The sequence below is a fragment of the Acartia tonsa genome, chromosome 3 (genome assembly GCF_053477335.1).
Source record: "Acartia tonsa isolate MP-2025a chromosome 3, ASM5347733v1, whole genome shotgun sequence".
NCBI lineage: Eukaryota > Metazoa > Arthropoda > Copepoda > Calanoida > Acartiidae > Acartia > Acartia tonsa.
The window spans coordinates 26,716,844-26,735,766 of record NC_137262.1 but is presented as its reverse complement, the minus strand read 5'-3'; the positions used below and the strand labels follow the sequence as shown (position 1 = coordinate 26,735,766).

Here is an 18,923-nt window from a genome sequence, read left to right as displayed (position 1 = left end):
TTATTTATTTTTACATCTTACTACAGACAGCAATTTATTAGGATGGCCGAGAACCGTTTGCAATTGTGAATTGGTTCCGAAGCCATACTGGAAAATACATTTTCATGAGAAATCAGATTTTATGGACTGCAAGAACTGAACCGCGTGTTGGGGAGAAATCTCCATTTTCCTCAGATTTTCATCCAGGGCTGAGGGTATTTGTATCTCGACTAGTGGCTCAGCCAGGGTGCTTTTCTTTCCTGGTTTAGTAGTGCCATAATTATGTGTTACTTCAAGGAATGGCTTAATTATTAAAGATTTTTGGCATTGTAACAACTAGAATACAATTTTTTTCAGAATAAACCAAAATGTACTTAATATGTACATTCAATGATTATTACTTTCAGTGTAAATGGATTTATTTTTACTTGGACCTTACACCAAATTTTCATGTCTTCTAATAAAGTGAAACACGCAGCTGACTATAGTAACGATTTCCCCCTTTCACCCTCTTTACCCCATCCTATTCTCTCCTATAGGATGAACTCACTGACCAATAAATGAGTTTCACGTTAACACGCAAAATTGAGGACAATTTTTGATCCACTGTCAGAATATCCACATATATTCTACACCCATTCACGAACAACATTCTAGGATTTTATCAAGTGTTGCACATAAGGTTTTAAAATAGCATTGCAAACCCAGAGATCAAAAGGGATAAGACAAAGGATGATAAAGTTCTGACACTTTTGCGTAAACAAGGAGTATAGGCTTTGTTTTATTTTTATTTTTTCATCTGTCAAATTTACTTTTTCTGTAGATTATAATTAAGTGTTTTATGTCATCAAAATTTTCCCCACAGAATTTTTTTTTAGATTGTTTTTAGAGGTCATGGTGTGCCCATACAAATAACGAGAAAACAGTTCAAAACAAATTGGCATTGGTGGAAAAGGTAAAAGCTAAATGCCTCAAAAATATAAATCAATGTTCACGAGTTAGTATGGCACTAGTTCCTATAACAATAATGATGGGATAACCAGTTCTGTCAGCTTCTACCAACTTCTTGCCAATTGTAGTTTTATCTCTATATATTTTTTAAGAAATGACTTTCATTTAGAATGAGGAATTATTACAAGAGCGCCTAATGTTCAACCATTCTTGACTCAAAATTGAATTACGATTTTTATAAGGACAGTGTTTGAAATTAAAAGGAATTAAGTCAAATTCTTTCCTATCGTCTATGATGATATCATCTTGAAAATGTAAATTTAGCTGTTCATACATCTGCTCCATTATACCCACACCTTTGTCATAAAATTAGTAAGTTTTTAAGTTTGTTACAATATTAGTGAGTTTTAAATAACATCTATATATCTATATCCAATAAAGTAAAAAACAAAATATAGGAAAACAACGTTGAGAAGTAGCGAAGCACTAAAAATCATGGACGGACAAACGAAAAATTGAGTTATAAAGCAGATATTCGTGGTAATGAAGAAATAGATAATGGGTATGTAATTATCAACCAAGGGAATATTTTAAACATTAAAAAAAAATATTTGTCTTTTGTAGCATAATCGTCCGACAGACAAAGTAAGTTGTATGTTTGATGCTCTTTGTTTAAGGGTATTATAACCAAAAAAATCAGCAGTCTATCATAATAGCATCCGAGAAAATCACATTTCTCCCATAGAGTTACTGACTGACGGACGCTTCTAAAAAACTATAATAATATTATTCCTGTATTATATTCTTTGCTTCCAGTTTTCGGAGGAATAATGCAGATTGAAAATGGTGCTATGGACCTGGGCCATCTTAGCTCAGTTTCTGTAGATAATACCTGAATTATAATAATACAGATTGAAAATGGTGCTATGGACCTGGGCCATCTTAGCTCAGTTTCTGTAGATAATACCTTAATAAATATTTTAAACAATGATAAAATATATTCTAAGTAGGTATATAAGATTAAATATAATAATGATACTGAGAGAAAAAAAAATATTCTGTTTTAAAACTTTTGAGGCAAAAGAAAAATATTGTTTACCAAGGGTCCAATAAACATAAGGAAGTTAAGTTTTATATATTTTAAAAATTCCTTTTATTAATGTTTATTACAATATATATTTCTTGCCTATTCTTAATGGAAGGAGGAAACAACGGCAAATTATACTACTACCCAATTTTTTTGTTTACAGTTCTCTTGCGTGTTTGCTTAAAATTAGGACTTTAAGAAAATCTTGATTGGTTGGTAAAAACTTCAAATGTCAAATCTTTTTCATCAACAATTTAATCTACAGATGGAGTAATTTCATAAACAAAATTTGAGAGGTGTACACCAATTTATTGTCTATTGTCTTATCCCCTAGGATCCCTGCTTATTGATACATACCAATCTATATTATATTACTTGGATGTTGCACTAGATTTTTATTTTCTCTGATAAAGTGATGCTCTCAGCTGGCTAAAATAACAAAATTCCCATCCACTTCCATTACCCTATCCCCTTCTAGTAAATGAATGAACTGACCAATAATTAGGTCCATATTAGCAACCTTAATTGACAAAGGGAGAGGTAGGTTGTGCTAAAATTCCGTAAAGGTATGAGTTTTAAGGCTTAAAAACAGTAGTAGAACGATAGTATTTACTAAATATGTGTATTCCTTATTAACAAGAACTACCTATAGACAATTTTTTTTCTTTCAGTTAACATAAATCTTATCGTTCTACTACTGTTTTTAAGCCTTAACACTCACACCTTTACGGAATTTTAGCACAACCTACCTCCCTCTTTTGCACTCTCAATATATCCAGGTATATCCTATATCCATTGTTATACCTCAGTTGCTGCAGCCATAACCCTAGTCACTCCAATACCATAGCATCCCATCTCCAGAGTTTCAGGTTTCCCCTTCAAACCAAGAAAGTTGGCTTTGAAAACCTTAAAATAAAAACATATCCTATTATGCCCTGGGAAGGTTTTGACTATTTTTTCAATCTTCGGTTACAACAGATCCCCTAAATGCTGGGAGCGCAGTCACTGGTCCATTATATAAAGTAGTACCTATAGTTTTTCTTGTCTAAAGCTTAATTTCAATAACTATCAAACTATTTGAGTTCTCCTTTTTAGGGACTCTTATCATAAGTCGGAGTATCAGAGTTTTAGGCACTTTAAATCTTTAGAATAAAGCCTTTGGTAAGTTTTATGCTATTTGAATACTTATGCCAGAGGCGCAACTGCTAGTTAATATATTTCATTTAAACAAATGTCACATTATTTTTACATTTATCAGTGCCTTCACTCAAAGTAACTGTCAAGATTTGGAATACCTACTCTTAAATTAAAAATAAGGGGGGGGGGCCTATGTCTAACCCCCGCGGGGCTACCCTTCCCAATATATTACCAAAACTGACCTAAAGTAATAATCGAAAATTACCTCTCCTACCCTTATTTCCAATTATATAATTTCAAACTTAAGACGGGGGCAGGGGTTTGTGTGTTTAGCAGAGACTTGGAGGTAAAACACCAGATAAATTAAAACATAAATGAGTTTACCTTTGAATATTTTTGTCCAAGTAGAAAAGTGTGCCCGACTTCTATTCCTTTTGTTTCCTCCAGTTTTCCACCACAGGATTCACAAACCTAATAATTTTAAGTAGCATAATGTTTGTCTGTCTATTTTTAGCTTAAAATCTCGCTAACCACTAGACAGATATAGTTCTCTATTTCAATGAAGCTTCTTAAAGGTTCATAAAAAGTTTATAACTAGAAAAAGAACACCTTGAAAAGTATATTTTTGGTTTCTTTTTTTAAAACTCAAGTTGAAAGTAGTGGGCCGATGTAACCTTTTCTTTAAGTGACCCTAGAGGCGCAACCGCTAGTATTAAATAGAAATCAATACGATTGTGCAGTTCATATAAGGAAAGTTTTTGGTATGTGTAGCCTAAGTAGTCATGGAGTAGGACATAAAAGTTTTTTTTTGGTAAAATGAGTTTATAAAATGATTAGATATTCAACGAGCAATTTTTAAAAATTTTATGCATATAATGAAGCCAAAAATCTGCAAATAATAATTAAAGTAGCAGTCTTGTAAAAGTTACGAAGAAAGTTATCGAGTAGCTGAGGAACTAAATATCACTTTATTAGAATCCCCATTTGGAACAATCTGAGCACAACAATAGTAAATCTTACCTGATTAGATTCCCCATTCTGTTCCACCTCAACATTTCTACCTTTGGAACATTCGGAGCACCACAGTAGTAAATCTTACCGAATTAGATTCCCCATTCTGTTCCACCTCAACATTTCTACCTTTGGAACATTCGGAGCACCACAGTAGTAAACCTTACCTGATTAGATTCTCCATTCTGTTCCACCTCAATATTTCTACCTTTGGAACATTCGGAGCACCACAGTAGTAAATCTTACCTGATTAGATTCTCCATTCTGTTCCACCTCAATATTTCTACCTTTGGAACATTCAGAGCACCACAGTAGTAAACCTTACCTGATTAGATTCTCCATTCTGTTCCACCTCAATATTTCTACCTTTGGAACATTCGGAGCACCACAGTAGTAAACCTTACCTGATTAGATTCCCCATTCTGTTCCACCTCAATATTTCTACCTTTGGAACATTCGGAGCACCATAGTAGTAAATCTTACCTGATTAGATTCTCCATTCTGTTCCACCTCAATATTTCTACCTTTGGAACATTCGGAGCACCACAGTAGTAAATCTTGCCCAATACCTAAAAATAAATTTGATTGAGAACTTTTCAAAAGAGAATGACTGCCTTTCATGATAATTTTAACTTGTTACTAGCGTAGCTACTCTATAATTAGCATATGTCTAGTCCCACACCGAATGCCAATGATTATAAAAATAATATAGAAAAATATCACTAAATTTCATAATAATTAATAAAATATGGCAATTGAACGTTATGTTCAGTGATATTTTGACAATTACTATTAAAAATCAGCAAATAATTACACAAGCAAACTGTTAACATATATTTGCTGCGTTACTTAGAAACAAGGACAAGGTTAATAAAAGCGCAAACCTGCAGGATAATGATATTCATGTGACAAGGATCCTCCCATTATTCCCGTGTCCCCCTCCACCCTCTGGTAAGGAACTCCCACCCGATCAAAAATTTTCTTGTATGCCTCGCATATCTGCAACAAATATTTTATTAGAAATTATTGAAAACATTGTATTTAACACTAAAATCTAAGCAGCAAACGCAATTATTCTTTTGTGTCCAAGGCAATGAAAAGTAACCCTAATTGTAGAAAAACTTCGCTTTCAACAATTCAGGAAAACTTCATATAAGTCATTGGATGATTTTAAGCTGTTTTAATAAATAAATTTGACACGTCTTTTTGCTTGGGATAACGCCACTACTTTACAATTTAAATAACCTGATGATAAGTGTCCATTGCCGAGTCTAAATCTTTATCAAAAGTGTAGAGATCCTTCATAATAAACTCATTTGCTCGAATTAATCCAAACTTTGGTCGCATCTCTCCACGAAATTTGGATCCAATCTGGTATAATCTAAATGGACAATGTATTCTTGAAACATCAATCTAAAAGTTTATAGGAAAAGAGTAAATATCTAATACAAATACCATGTAGTTTTTATTTAAAGACTCTGTTATCGCATGTCTACCCTTTAAAGGGTTTCCAAAGGGTGCAGTGCATTTTTATTAGATTCCCAAATTGTTGAAACCATTTCAAGAAGCTATCCTTTTGATAGTCATAATGAAATATACTAACGCCTACTCCCCTAACATCTAAGAGCTCATAATTCAAAAGGGTAAGTAAGAATGTGGCAGAAAATTGGTCTAAATCCATCCAAAGGCTTAAATTTAAAAAAAATGGCATAAAACCATTACAGGACAAATGCGAAGCCTACTTGAAAAGGAAACTCAGTCAGTTCATTGGTTATTGAAATCTCAAACCTCAGACAAAAACAACCTTGGTACTTTTATGCTAGGAAAGAATACCTATTAATTTAAGTAAAAACTTACTTTAAAGGAAGCTCCTTGATTGATAATTCATATGAAGATATAATACTTGTTATTGTTTCTTCATGTGTTGGACTAAAATAGATCAAAAGTAAACCATTATTTTTTGCAACTCACAATTCTTATATAACAAGGATGACAACATCCATAAAAGCGAAGCACAGAAATGGTAGGACAAACGGACATTAACACTTGTATAGTGTCAGAACTGAATAATCAGAATATAAATGTATAAGATTCGAAGCAAAATTGTAAGTAAGTTTGTTGAAAAACTGCTTGATACAGGATAATGTTTATGGACATACTTACATTTTTAGGACTTGATTATAGAGTTGCTTCGCTTATAATATTGTACTTTGTTGTCCCAGGAATCAGTATATAAAAAATCAGATCAATCGAATAATTAGATCACATAAAAATTTGTTGTTAAAAAAGGGCGATTTGGAATCATTTAAGACAATGTTTTTTTTGTCGGCGGAAAACGGCGGCGAATGGCGGGAGCGGTGATCCCGCTGCGGTTTTTTTAAAAACCAAAACTTGGGGTAATTAGTGACACAGCCAAAAGATTTTACCCAATTATCTTTAAAACTAAGGGAGTGGCGCCCAAAATAAAATTGCTGGTATGTCGTGGCACGAGTTACCACATTTTACCCGCCCCCCCTTAAAATACCAATATGTTTAAAATGGAGTACGGACATTCTGATAATGAATATAGAGTTGCTACGCTTTCCAAATCGTATCAAACTACTACAGGAATCACCATACAAAGTTTGAAATTTATAGGACAATTCTAACATGCCTAAATTAACGAAAATAGGTATCCAGACGTACGGACGGAACGACCCTAATAATAAAAAAGCTTCGCTTTAAAAAATAATACGATGTCTGTCTGACTGTATAGAAGAATCTCGATAACCGCTGATCCGATATTATTGTTCTCCTTTAGACGTAGGTTCTGGGAAGGTCTATCACTATTTTGAGGTTGGGTACCAACACCCTTCCAAATAAATTATTTAAACAGGTACTTAGCTAGGTATTTGTAATAATATTAGCTATTTACTTACCACAGAATCATCTCTTTATTGTGTCTGTCCTTGTATCTGATTAATTCTGGTCCCATTCCGTGTAATCTAAAACAATATGTTCGCAGGTTAGAGTACTATCTAAAAGTACAGAATAATCAAAATAAAAAACCCTTATTTTAATTTTTATCTTTAACTTGAAGTTTCATGCTTGAGCAATGTTTAGAAAGATATTAATATAACAGAAGATTTTATGAATCAATATTTAGTAGCAATACCTTCCAGATTTAGCCCAAAGATCTGCACTTATAGTGTGGGGTAAAAATATTTTCTGACATCCAACGTTCTCCAATTCTTTATCTAAAACAAAAGGGGTAGTTGCACGAAAGGCATTTAAACTTGAATTTAGTGAACTGCATATTTTTTTCTATTCCTTAATTAAAATTACACTTATAGGACAAATATTTGAAAGAATTTAAATTTTCTAATAGGTAGTTTTAAAAACATCAAGACTTAAAAATCATAATTTTGGACATATGCAACAAAAATAGCTGTCTTGTTTTCACAAAAACAGCGTGATGACTATTTTGGTGGTTCCTAATTAATAGCTATTCATTAAAATAGGTACAAAATTAGATATGTTAGATGGTATTCTTGTAACTTATGCTTCTAATCAAACTTGTTAAATGCACTTCATGCATCTATCGCTTTAGTATTTAGTAGCATAGCTACTCTACAACTAGTGCATTTTATATCAGTATATCACTTAAAGATCTATTATGAATTTATGATTGTGTATTATATTGCTTTAATTTAGAATAGCGGCTACGCCCCTAGAGGCCTATAAGTGGGAGAAGTCGACCTCCCTCACTTTCAATTTTAGTTTTAAAAAGAATTTTTTTTTTATGTGGGGGTTTTACTCTTAAGAAGGTGGAGGTACCCACCAAAGTAATAGTTATAAACCTTCCCAGGACCTTTAAGTACCTTTTCTGTAAAGGAGTACGATATCCGTCCAGTAGATTCCTTGGTATAGACAGATAGACATCATATTCTGTTACTTTTAAATGATGAAAACACATTAATAAATGCTTAATGTGTTAAAATTTCTTTACCTATCAGTTTTGTCAGTTTGTTTATTGATCTAAAAACAATAATCTTTTCTTTATGAAATATCTTTAAAATTCCTAAGATTATACGAGAATTTGATACTTGTTAAAAGCGAAACGTTTCAACTTTCTACAATTAGGGTTATTTTAGCCATGCGTAACATATTTAGTTCTGATTGTTCATTTAGGCATGTTGGAATCATCCTATTGATTTCAAACTTCCTGTAACATTTGGGCACAATTTATAAAGAAAGCAACTCTATATCCGTTACTAAAAAGTTGAAGTCATTATGTAAATTTTGTTGAGAAAAAATAAGTCTTTGGACACCTATTTATACTTAAGTCTTTGAAAATGAATACAAAAATTCAAAGAAGGTGTTACGGAAAAAGATGGTTACGGACAGACAGACAAACTTTTTTGAATTGGTGGAAGAATTGAGTACTAGGCATAAAAATAATTCAAGAAAAGATTCCTTGTAGCTAGAGGAAGTAAAGCAAAATATCCATTTCCAACTGATTTTGTTATTCCATATTCTACAGTGCAATTCAGCCTTCTGACACAGGAAAGGAGGATACATTTGGCACATTATTACACTAGTCCCAAAAGTTTTATCAAAACGTTTCAAGCATAAAAAATTTGGGGACTTTATTGAATTTTGGTTGGTAGGTTCATTAAATTGAGTGTCCATCCAAACATTTCAACTTTCAACCACTGATTATAATCTACAGAAGGGGTATTTTTTGTGTATCATCATCATTGGGGATGTACATAAATTGTCTTATCCCTGATTCTGACATTATTTCAAAACAAAATAAAAAAATGTCTATTTGAGGTATATTAAACACTTTCCTAAAGTCTAATATACACATTTGTTCACTGTTCAGTATTTATTAATCTCGGGTTGGGGGGAAAAGTCGACCCAAAACCATTTTCAATTTGAGTTAAAAATTTTTTTGGGGGGTTTGGGCATTTTTTTATTCGGGGTTGGAGATAACTCCCCAAAAAATAGTAGAAAACCTTCTTTGGAACAATAAAAAGCTTCACTGTAAAGGAGAACCATATTGGTTCAGCTGATAGCAAGCTTACTACTTTAAGGATAAATACAAGTACGATATCATGGGAATAAAAAAATAACATTAAAGAAAAACAAGAATGACAGCATCCATAAGTAGCGAAGCTCAGAAATTATGAATGTATATTATGAATATATTTACAATATACCAGTGTCATCCTATATATTTGATGAAATAGGGAAATGACAAAAAACTTCAAATCACGCAACCTTTCAAGCACGAAAAATGAAAAATCTAGGAATCGATCTAGCACCACAATTTATAAACAAATCTTTATGAAACTTGATGGAAATATGTAGAATATGAGCATATTCAATCCCTGATAATTTTAGCCGCAAATCCTGAATAGGAATTGAGAAAAGAATAGAAAACCTAAAAATCTAGGAATCGATCTAGCACCCCTATTAATATAAAAATCGTAATAAAACTTATGTAAAATGTAAAGGGATAGTTCTATGAAGTGTATTTAAAGAGTTAAGGTACTTAGAGTAGTGAACTTTTATATGTCTTAGTAGAATATATTAGGCATTGGATAGATATGATTATATGTTAAAGAATTTTTAACATTGACCAGACCAAACTTTTTTTATTTGACAATATCGAAAAAAGTTAAAGTGATTTGCCACATAAATTACATGAAAATGGTCTATTTTTTTTCAAATATGTATTGCCAAAACACCAATATCAGATAATCTTTTTCCACATATTTCACAAGAGTTATAAAAAAATTGAACAGGGGTTCCCCTTGGGACAAGTTACTTAAAAAACATAAAAAATAACGTCCGGATCATTATAGGACAGGTTTTCTATAGATTCTTTTTAAAAAAGTAAAGAAAACCGTCCAGTTTACTTACAATGTACACATTATCTCACGCAGAAATACCAACTAACCATACAACATATATATTTAGACCATTCTCATGTAATTTATGTTGCAAATCACTAACTTTTTTAGATATTGTCAAAGTTTGGTCAGGTCAATGTTAAAACTCTTTATCACAATCATATCTATCCAATGCCTAATATATTCTACTAAGACATATAAAAAGATCACTACTCTAAGTACCATACTAAATATTTTATTGGTCATTCTTTGTTGTATAAAAAGTTTGAAGTTCTATTAACTAGTAAATGCTATCTAAAGTTGTATTTATGAGAAAAAAGTTTATGCCATATATAACATGCAACGAAGTTGAAAATAAAAATGAAAAACTCATTCTTTAAGGAAAATCCCTGGTTAAATCTTTTAATTTTTATCAATAACTTTATATTATGCACTACTACGTTATTTAAACTAGAAAAAACTTACAGTTCACTATTTTTTTTTAAATGCACTTCGTGAAACTATCCCTTTAAGCAATCCCTGAAAATTTCAGCCCATTATCTTAAAAAGGAGTTGAGAAAATCAGAAAAACATGAAAATGTAGGAATCGATCTAGCACCCCAAATAGCAGACGGATGGACAAAACAATGTATAGATTAGATGTGCATATGTTATAAGAATCTTCACTAAAAATTTCAGCTTTCTATCTTTTATAGGAGCCGAGAAAATCACGTTTCCCCCACTTTGTCTCAGACGGACAGACGGACGGACATTTTGAATTATAGAGTAGCTTCGCTACTAAAAATAGTCCTATTGTCAGCAGCTTTCCTTTCATTAATCTTGAACTCCTAGACGTTGATTCATCAATCTTAAAAAAAAGAGTAATGAAATTATCTTAAAATGGTAAATATTTTGACAGTCTTATTATTCGTTTTTCCGTTTATCAAATTAAATTCATTTTGAGTCAATCCGTCTATCTGGAATTCAAAAGTTAAATCTTTTAAATAATTCCTATGTTATGGTTAGGAGCAACTTGGAAAACGTCGCAACTTTATTATCACTAGAGTTGGGCTCGATATAATTATCTCGCTATTGGCTAGGTTTATTCAATGTTTTATTTACTTTCTTTTGGTTATCTGAATTCTGACTATTAACCCTATTCTTCCATTATCTTCTCCCTGACGATTTCTTTCTTTAAACTATTTTAGGATCTTAATATTTTTTATTTCAAATTATCGTTCTGAAAGGGTTAAAATGTTTAGTTAACTGTTAAATTTTAGTTCAATATCTGACCACATTACGCACGTATTGCTAGTATCAAATTATTTTAAAACTAAGTTTTCTTTTATTTACTATAATATAAATTTAAATTTTCTGTTTTATGAATAGAAATTTAATACTTCAATATAATTCAAATAGCAACATGAAATAAAAAAATGAATCTATTCTTCATGCAGTAAAATAATGGGTCTTATCGTCCTGGTCAATGAGAGTTTATTACGGATTATTGGAGCACTATGAGTTTTCAACATGTATCGCTTGGAAAACTTGAACTCATATATAGACATTTATTTCCTATATAGATCTGTCATGGATCTTGATGCAATAAAGCAGGCTGTTTTGTAAATGTTAAAAATTGAAAGATTTCACTAAACAAAAGTTCCCGCAAATATAAGTATTAAATAACTATTAAGTTAAAATATCCATTTACAGCACTAAGTCTCTCAAGTTGTCAATGTTCGTTTGACCTACTTTCTGACTTGTTAAGCATCGCCGTCATGGTTGTTGTCATCCTTATTTTACTTAGATATTTATTGATTTACCTTTTTAACAGTTTCTAGTTTATCACGGGGTGTAATCTCCTAAATATAGGAATTTATTTTAATAGTCGTGAAAAATTGTTTAACAGGATGCTATAGGTGATTGTTCAGTATTGCTGAGAACCGGTTCTAATCCACAGGATATAAATCGGTTTTGAAGATATATTGGAATGAATATTTCAGTTTTCAAATACAAATAAAGATTAAGATAGGTATAAAATTATATTATTTTGTGTAGATACAAGTTACCAATAAATAAAACTATTTGGTGCATATATTACAAGAGTGTTGAAATAAAAATAAATCAAACCTTAGGTTGATATAACTTGCTGACCGTATGTCTCAATTGCTTTCTTAAGACCCTGCAACAAAATATATTCAAGTCATCTCGTAGCTCAGGGAGGAATGGGGACATTAGGCAGTTTGTTACACTAGTCCTCAAAGTTTTATAATATCGCTTCCTTATTCGTTGGATAGGTTGGTTCATTTAGTTGAGCGTCCAAATGTTAAAACCACTAATCATAATCTACAAATGAAGTAATTTTGGGTATCATCGTTGTGGATGTACATCAATTTGTCGGCTATTGTCTTGTCACTTTAGATCCCAGAGTCTAAAGTAATTTTGTACCATGTATTTTCAATAATATTGCAGAGTTTTCCACCAATAATAATCTGTTCAGCTGTTCTATTACATAACATTTTATTCCTTATTGATCTTAATATCATTTCAAAATTCTTAAATCTGAAAGCAATTAAATAATTCAAATATTACATTAGTTTCATCATAATATAAATTCAAAAGAAGTTTTATAGCTTATAATTAACTTTTATTCGTTAGCTTAAAAAATATAATCCAAAGTTAATATCACATAAACAAAATACATTATATTATACAACTCGATATTGGGGGTAAAAATATTGTGATGAAAAAAACGCGCGTACTGCAGATGTTAAATATTTTGCGCGGCATTGGGCACTTTTTTATCGAGGATTTTTAAAAAAAATTATTCTAAATTAAACACTAATTACATGGTAATCATTAATTTCTTAATTTGAGATATTAAAGGTTTGGGTAAATCTTTGAAAAAAAATGTATTTTCACTAATTTTTAACATGTTTCACATTAAATAATATTATGTATAGTAAATAATGTAACAGACTATGTATGCATATTATGAGTATTCTTAGTTGTTGCTATAATTATTATTTTATAGAATTTTTCTTCACAATATCAAAGAATTGAGTGTTTTAAGTCTTTATGCCATGGTGAACTAATTCAAGCAAATAAAGATTAAAGGTAATAAATATAACGGATATAGATTCTTTTAAATGTTTAATACCTTTCATTAGACTCTATAGATTTAATATGAGAAATTAAAAAGTATGAGACTCAGTCTTAACTAAATCAAAATGCAATATTAAAAAGTGCTATGAATAAGACTCCAATAAATAAAAGTATTAAACATTCTTTTATAAAATTATTTGTGTCAAAATTAAAGATTACCCTAAAACTAACTTAAAATTGTTAAATACCCGATTTTTCTGTACAATTTTCTACAATGTATGAAACAATAATGGTATTTCCAGTACGGCTTGGAAACAGATTAAAATCCGCTAGATTAGAACCAGTTTTCAGCTATACTGAAAAATCATAAAATTAAAACCAGTTTTGTTCGCCCGGACCTTCGGCCCCTGACAAAACTGGTACATTTTAATATCCGCGTAAAGCTGTCTATAATATGATGCGATAAAAAAAAACTATTCTTTTATTGACCCTTTGCTTTTTATAACTAAAAAGACTTTATGACTGTAGCATTTTAAATGAAATAAACAAAATAAATATGGACACACTAGAAGAACTAAAATTGAGCAGAAATAAAATACTGGTTGAGATATTGTTTAACCCTTTCATTTTTAATAAATTAATGCATCAAAATATTAAAAACAAAAGGGCTAAATAAAATACTTAAGTTATCTTATTTTGGTTATCAATAATAACATTTGGGTGATTTTTATTTTCTAAATAAAAAAAAAGTTTCTCTAAAAGTCATTTGAAATTTTCTCATTAGGGCCAAATGTTTTAAAACTTAAAATGCAAAAATATAAAAATAATAAAAATGGCGTTCAAGTAAAAGTTGACAGAGAACATAACAAAACAGGCACAATATACTCATAAAGCTGATGTACTTGGTATTGCCAAATGGTTATTTTTTCTTTTAAGAATGATTAAAACATCCTAAAAGGTTTAGACTTTGAACTGTTTCTATGACTCTACCTAACAAAAATGAAATATTTCTGGAAAAACAAATTAAACAAAAATAATTTACAAAGCTTGGACTTAAACAATCACAATTCTATGAAAACATCACTGAGCATTTGTCGGAAGAATTTTGGTAAACATAAATGGTTTGATATCAGTTTGTAATGTGTTTATACACAACACACTAGGTAAGAATATAATGTAGTATATATAATAATAATAATAATAATAATAAGGCAGTGAACATTTCACTTTATTTTAACGGGTATCGGGTTCAATCTTTCTTCTTTTTTTTTGGATTAAAGTGGCACCTCATTATAAAACTTTGATGTTCATAAATAATGTACAAAAACATAATGTTTCTAACCAGATTTAAATGGATGGTATTAAATTCTAATATCATTATTTTACTATAGAGATATTCTAGGTTTTTTACTGTATTATCATTTAGATATTAATGAAATCTTTTTGGTTATCTAAATGACCAAACTATAAAATACTAATCTCAGATGCTAATAAATAACAACATATTGTATATTGTATAACTATTAATATCAATAATTCTAGACATAATACAAAATTTGCATCTCTAACTTAATTTAATGTTTGGTTTAAGGATTATTACTAGAGCTACTGGTGGTGGTCCTCCAGAGTGAAGATATCCAGTGCATATGAATGCTCCAGAAGTATCTGCCAGCTAGAAACATTACCAACTGAGGATCATGGGTTCAACAATGACTCCAGGTCGTGGAGCGAGGCTGCCAGGTCAAGGTGGTTTGTGGCAGCTCCAAAATCTAGGGTGTTACCATCATAGGAAAGAACTGTATCCGGCGCCTCCTGCAGGATGATATCATCATCATTGAAGGTGGTGGTGGAAAACGTGGGCTGTTGTTCAATATGGTGCACATACTGAATTGTTGTGCCGTTGGGAACAACTTGGACTGGTTTAGGCGGCGTCGGGGTGGGTGTAGGGGGTTTGGACAGTCCCATTAGTTTGCGGGCGGGTGTGGGGAGGACACCATCCTCGTCGTCACTCTCACTTTCACTCTCCTCTTCTTCCCCAGAATCATCAGATCCTAGATATTATCAAGAAATTATTAAATGCGAAAAATTCATGTTGAAAATTTAATATTGAATAAAATATTATATAGATATTGAGAAAAAATACAGAGGGATAGGGCACTAGCTGAAGAAATAATAAAACCAAATTTTTTAAACAGCGAAGCGCAACAATTTGTAGCTAGTGTTAGCTAAATTCATTTTGATTTCAATTTACGCTTACCTGATTCTCCATCCTCAGAATCTTCCTCTCCCTCTTCTCCAATATCCTCCACATCATTCTCCTCCCCATCCTCATCCTCGAAATCATCATTATCCTCTCCGCTGTATCTGCGCGCATTTGCCGCCACCCCATTCATGCTCCCCGTGTGCCGGATCACGCCTCCTCCCGCATTTCCTGACAATGCTAGCGGATCCTCAATTGAGTTTTCCTCATCATCATTAGTGTTACGACCAACAGATTTCTCCTCCATGTAGACTCTGTTCACTGTTGTCGTCATTTTCATGTACTCCTGATCATCCATCTTATACCGCTTCTCTCCACATCGTTTCAAGGTTGTCAAGATCATGATGACATCGCGTTTAGACACATGTTTGTCAATCTGCTCGGTCAGGCGCCACACTTTCTCTGCCGGGTCGTATCTTAGTTTGACCCCTTTCATTCTCATGCCAGTGGTGTAGACGCATAAAATCTTATAGATTTCATAGCCTAACTTACTGTGATGATTCTTGACAACAACATCTGTGTTGGGTTCTATGTCATCAAAAAATTTGGCCGTATGACGATCATGGATATGGTTTTTGAGACGCTCCGCGTCATTGTAGGCCTTGCCGCATTGCGGACATTTGTAGCACTTTTCGCGGTACTTGCGCGGACTTCCATCCGCGTTGGTTGCACCACCGTTGCGAACCGGAGAAATATCAACCTCTCCAAACATCCTGACATTATTGATCAAAGGATTTTCAATGGCCATCAATTCCGAGTTTGGCCCGCCCATCTGATGCTTCTGTTCAATGTGCGTGGCCAGATCTCTGAGTGAGTGGAATGGTTGGCCACACTTGAGACATGTGTGTGACACTCCACCTCCTCCTACATTCACAACCATAGGTGACGGCTTTGGTGCCAGTCTGGCAAGGTTTCTGTAATCTTGAAGAGCTGCCTGCATAAGGGCGGGACTCGAGCCACCACTGCTGCCCTTCTTAAGTGTATGCGGATGTATTGTTTTACGATGGTGGTAGAGACTTGCATAGCTGGCATACACTTTGCCGCACAATTCACACCAGAACTTTTGGCCAGACGGCTGAGGCTGCTCGGCAACCAGCGGTGCTGGCGAACGAACAGCCGACTTTGACGTGGCGTTAAACCATTGGGGGTGGCGGTTTCGTTTGTGAATCCAAAATCCGCCGGCGGAAGTGTAGGTTTTAGGGCACAATGGGCATCGAATTGATCCATCTGGAAGCTTTAAAGGTTGCAGTTCGTCCAGGCCGTTACTGGCCGCCACGGCTGAACCAGGATTTTCTGGAAGTGCCAGCGGATCCTCTGTCGGATCAGCCGGCGGATGAGAAAGACTTGACATGACGAAAGGATTGGCAATAACTGGATCCTTAGGCATGGGCTGGTTTGGGTGCTTGCGGAACATGTGCTGATACAACCCTTTGCGGTCATTATACTTTGCAGGACAGTACTCACAGCGCACATTTTTAGAATGAATAACAGAGTGATGTGTGCGCGCCTGAATAAGTGTTTTATACATTCTTGGGCATTGGGGACACTTATACTCGCCGTCGATAACGCGGAAATCACGATCAGTAACCGGGCGTTCGCCTTTCGGCACGCGCTCACGAGCTTTGGCGGGTTGTTCGGGGACAAAGTCGGGGACTTTAGGCACTGGTCTGTTGGGGTGAGCCGTGGCACAGTGGTCCTTCAGCTTGTCAGGTCGGGCATAGGATTTCTCACAGTATGGACAGATGATGGGTTTGCGTTGTTTGTTATGGATCCCTTCGTGCATGATTAACTTGGTCTTATTGTTAAATCTAAAAAAATAATATACCTAATTTAAACTTTTAAATATTAAGGTTGTTTCCTATATACCTAAGTATTTTCCACCTTAACTTAAAAACCGAAATAGACACATACAAAGCTTCTTTGAAAAGCACAGATAAATAAAACTAACCCGTTTAAAATCTTTAAGGACTTAAGAAGGGAAAATGTTGTTAATCATAAGTAGTGTGTACATATGCATCAATTTATCATCTATTGTCTTATCCCTCAAGATCTCTGAATAATAAAAGCAACACCCACCTGGCTTGGCAGAACTTGCAGCCATACTTTCTAAGCTTGTAGTACATCTTCTCAATTTTCTTCCTGTCCTCCGCGGATATCTCCTCCAGCTTTTCCTGGAGCTTCACCTTCCTGGATTTATTCTCCTTCTCTCCCCCCTCGCCATCTTTATCACCACCTTCACCATCTTTATCACCTCCTTCGCCATCCTCCTAAAATAAGTTAACACTTTTACAAGAAGTACCTACCTTGTTGAGCAATTATAAACCCCTCCCCTTTTTTATAAAATGAAAATCAGCTGGTGTATTGTTTTTAGATTGTAGGTTTAATACTTTCAATCAAGTTAGGTTAGGTTGAGTTATATTGGGTACTGGGTAGCTCCGTAGGGTTAGGGCTCCGTAGGCAAGCCAGGCAGAGATTTAGGCATAGATAAAAACTACCCCCCCCCCCTCTCTTATTTTGAATTTAATCAAAATAAGGAGGAAAGCACCATTAAGCAGCATAATTTGAAAGATTTTAATATGATATTTCTAGGTTTTAACAATAAAAATCCAGTAATTTTATTTAATAAAAAAAAATATTAAAATGTGATGAAAAATGGCCAAAGTACGCAAAACATTTCAGAAGTACAGACAATTTTCCACAAATACTAAAATAAAAACCATAAAATACCACTTTCGTGCCCAAGCTTTCGGTCTCTTTGGGCTTACAAAACTGGTTTTAATTCTATAATTTTTCCTTTTAATATCAGCGGAAAGGTGTCTATAATACGATGCAATAAATAACTATTATTTTACTTATAGAAGTCAAAAAAATCAACCCAATAAAAATGGACATACAAGGCTCCAATGATAATTAAGAGTCTCAAAATTTCACAAAAGTTCATACTTCATACATTTTCTTACGTATAGTTTAAACTAAGTAGGACTATTCTAACAAGACTAACCTTCTCCTCATCCCCGTCTCCATCCTCCAGATCTTCGTCTTCCTCCTCTTTGGTTTCTCCATCCTAAAACAAGGACAAGTATCAAGTATGTAGCGCAGCGAAAAACCCAGCGACGCGACGTTTTTAATTAAGAAATGTTAGTTTTCATGCTAACTAAGTTTTTAAATATGAAAACATGACCCTTCATGTATGGACCTAAAAACTCAAAATTGTACATAACTAAAAAACATAAAATCTCATATAAACAGACAACCATACATGCTACTTCTTTGACAGATAGATACTGCATGGAACGACTAAAAAATAGTTTTTAACACGGGGTAACTTTGCTTATTTTCCCAATATATTGTTAATTGTCTCATCGCTAGAGATCCCTGTATAAAATTGTATTTACCTTTTTATCATTATCCATCATTCCCAGATGAAGTCGTTGAATATGAAGTTTAAGGCCATTAGCTGAAGAAAACTTCTTCTCACAAATCAGGCACTCAATTCTAAATAGTTTTATTTCAA

General features: G+C 33.1%; 2 protein-coding genes across 14 annotated transcripts in view; both read right to left on the bottom strand.

Annotated features, from left to right (window-relative positions):
- Nucleotides 1-98: 98 nt before the first annotated feature.
- On the bottom strand, nt 99-12,607 carry ProRS-m (prolyl-tRNA synthetase 2-like protein, mitochondrial). 3 transcript variants are annotated; one of them, XM_080153348.1, is made up of 19 exons: nt 12,493-12,607; nt 12,175-12,226; nt 11,868-11,906; nt 10,875-10,912; nt 8,623-8,683; nt 8,154-8,184; nt 7,320-7,401; nt 7,084-7,149; nt 6,023-6,094; nt 5,411-5,546; nt 5,050-5,164; nt 4,676-4,734; nt 4,175-4,201; nt 3,539-3,625; nt 2,822-2,923; nt 1,725-1,822; nt 1,218-1,288; nt 998-1,070; nt 99-241 (listed from the first exon to the last, which is right to left on the bottom strand). In XM_080153348.1, the coding sequence occupies exons 1-19, from the start codon at nt 12,588-12,590 to the stop codon at nt 103-105; spliced, it is 1,446 nt and encodes a 481-aa protein (XP_080009474.1). In that variant the 5' UTR covers nt 12,591-12,607; the 3' UTR covers nt 99-102. The 3 variants fall into 3 exon arrangements, with proteins under 3 accessions (XP_080009474.1, XP_080009475.1, XP_080009476.1); XM_080153349.1 differs by lacking the exon at nt 4,175-4,201 and adding an exon at nt 4,570-4,610 and having other exon boundaries at nt 4,690-4,734; XM_080153350.1 differs by lacking the exon at nt 4,175-4,201 and having other exon boundaries at nt 4,649-4,734.
- Nucleotides 12,606-18,923, bottom strand: part of LOC145313760 (uncharacterized) — a 26,624-nt gene continuing 20,306 nt past the window's right edge. For 2 of the 11 annotated variants that reach the window (XM_080153334.1, XM_080153338.1), the window contains exons 28-33: nt 18,805-18,904; nt 18,411-18,473; nt 17,486-17,676; nt 15,407-17,217; nt 14,140-15,200; nt 12,606-13,769 (exon numbers count right to left, since the gene is read on the bottom strand). In XM_080153334.1, the coding sequence (XP_080009460.1) occupies nt 14,845-15,200; nt 15,407-17,217; nt 17,486-17,676; nt 18,411-18,473; nt 18,805-18,904 (2,521 nt within the window). In that variant the 3' untranslated portion in view covers nt 12,606-13,769; nt 14,140-14,844. The remainder of the gene's footprint in view (nt 13,770-14,139; nt 15,201-15,406; nt 17,218-17,485; nt 17,677-18,410; nt 18,474-18,804; nt 18,905-18,923) is intronic. The other 9 variants (XM_080153340.1, XM_080153341.1, XM_080153335.1 and 6 more) reach the window with 9 other exon arrangements.

Coding starts and splice junctions, on each gene's coding strand:
- ProRS-m (XM_080153350.1), bottom strand. CDS start 12,590: ATGATATTAAGATCAATAAGGAATAAAATGTTATGTAATAGAACAGCT. Junction 12,227..12,492: donor AATATTATTGAAAATACATG/GTACAAAATTAC, acceptor ATTTTGTTGCAG/GGTCTTAAGAAAGCAATTGA. Junction 10,913..11,867: donor AACTAGAAACTGTTAAAAAG/GTAAATCAATAA, acceptor CTTTTTTTTAAG/ATTGATGAATCAACGTCTAG.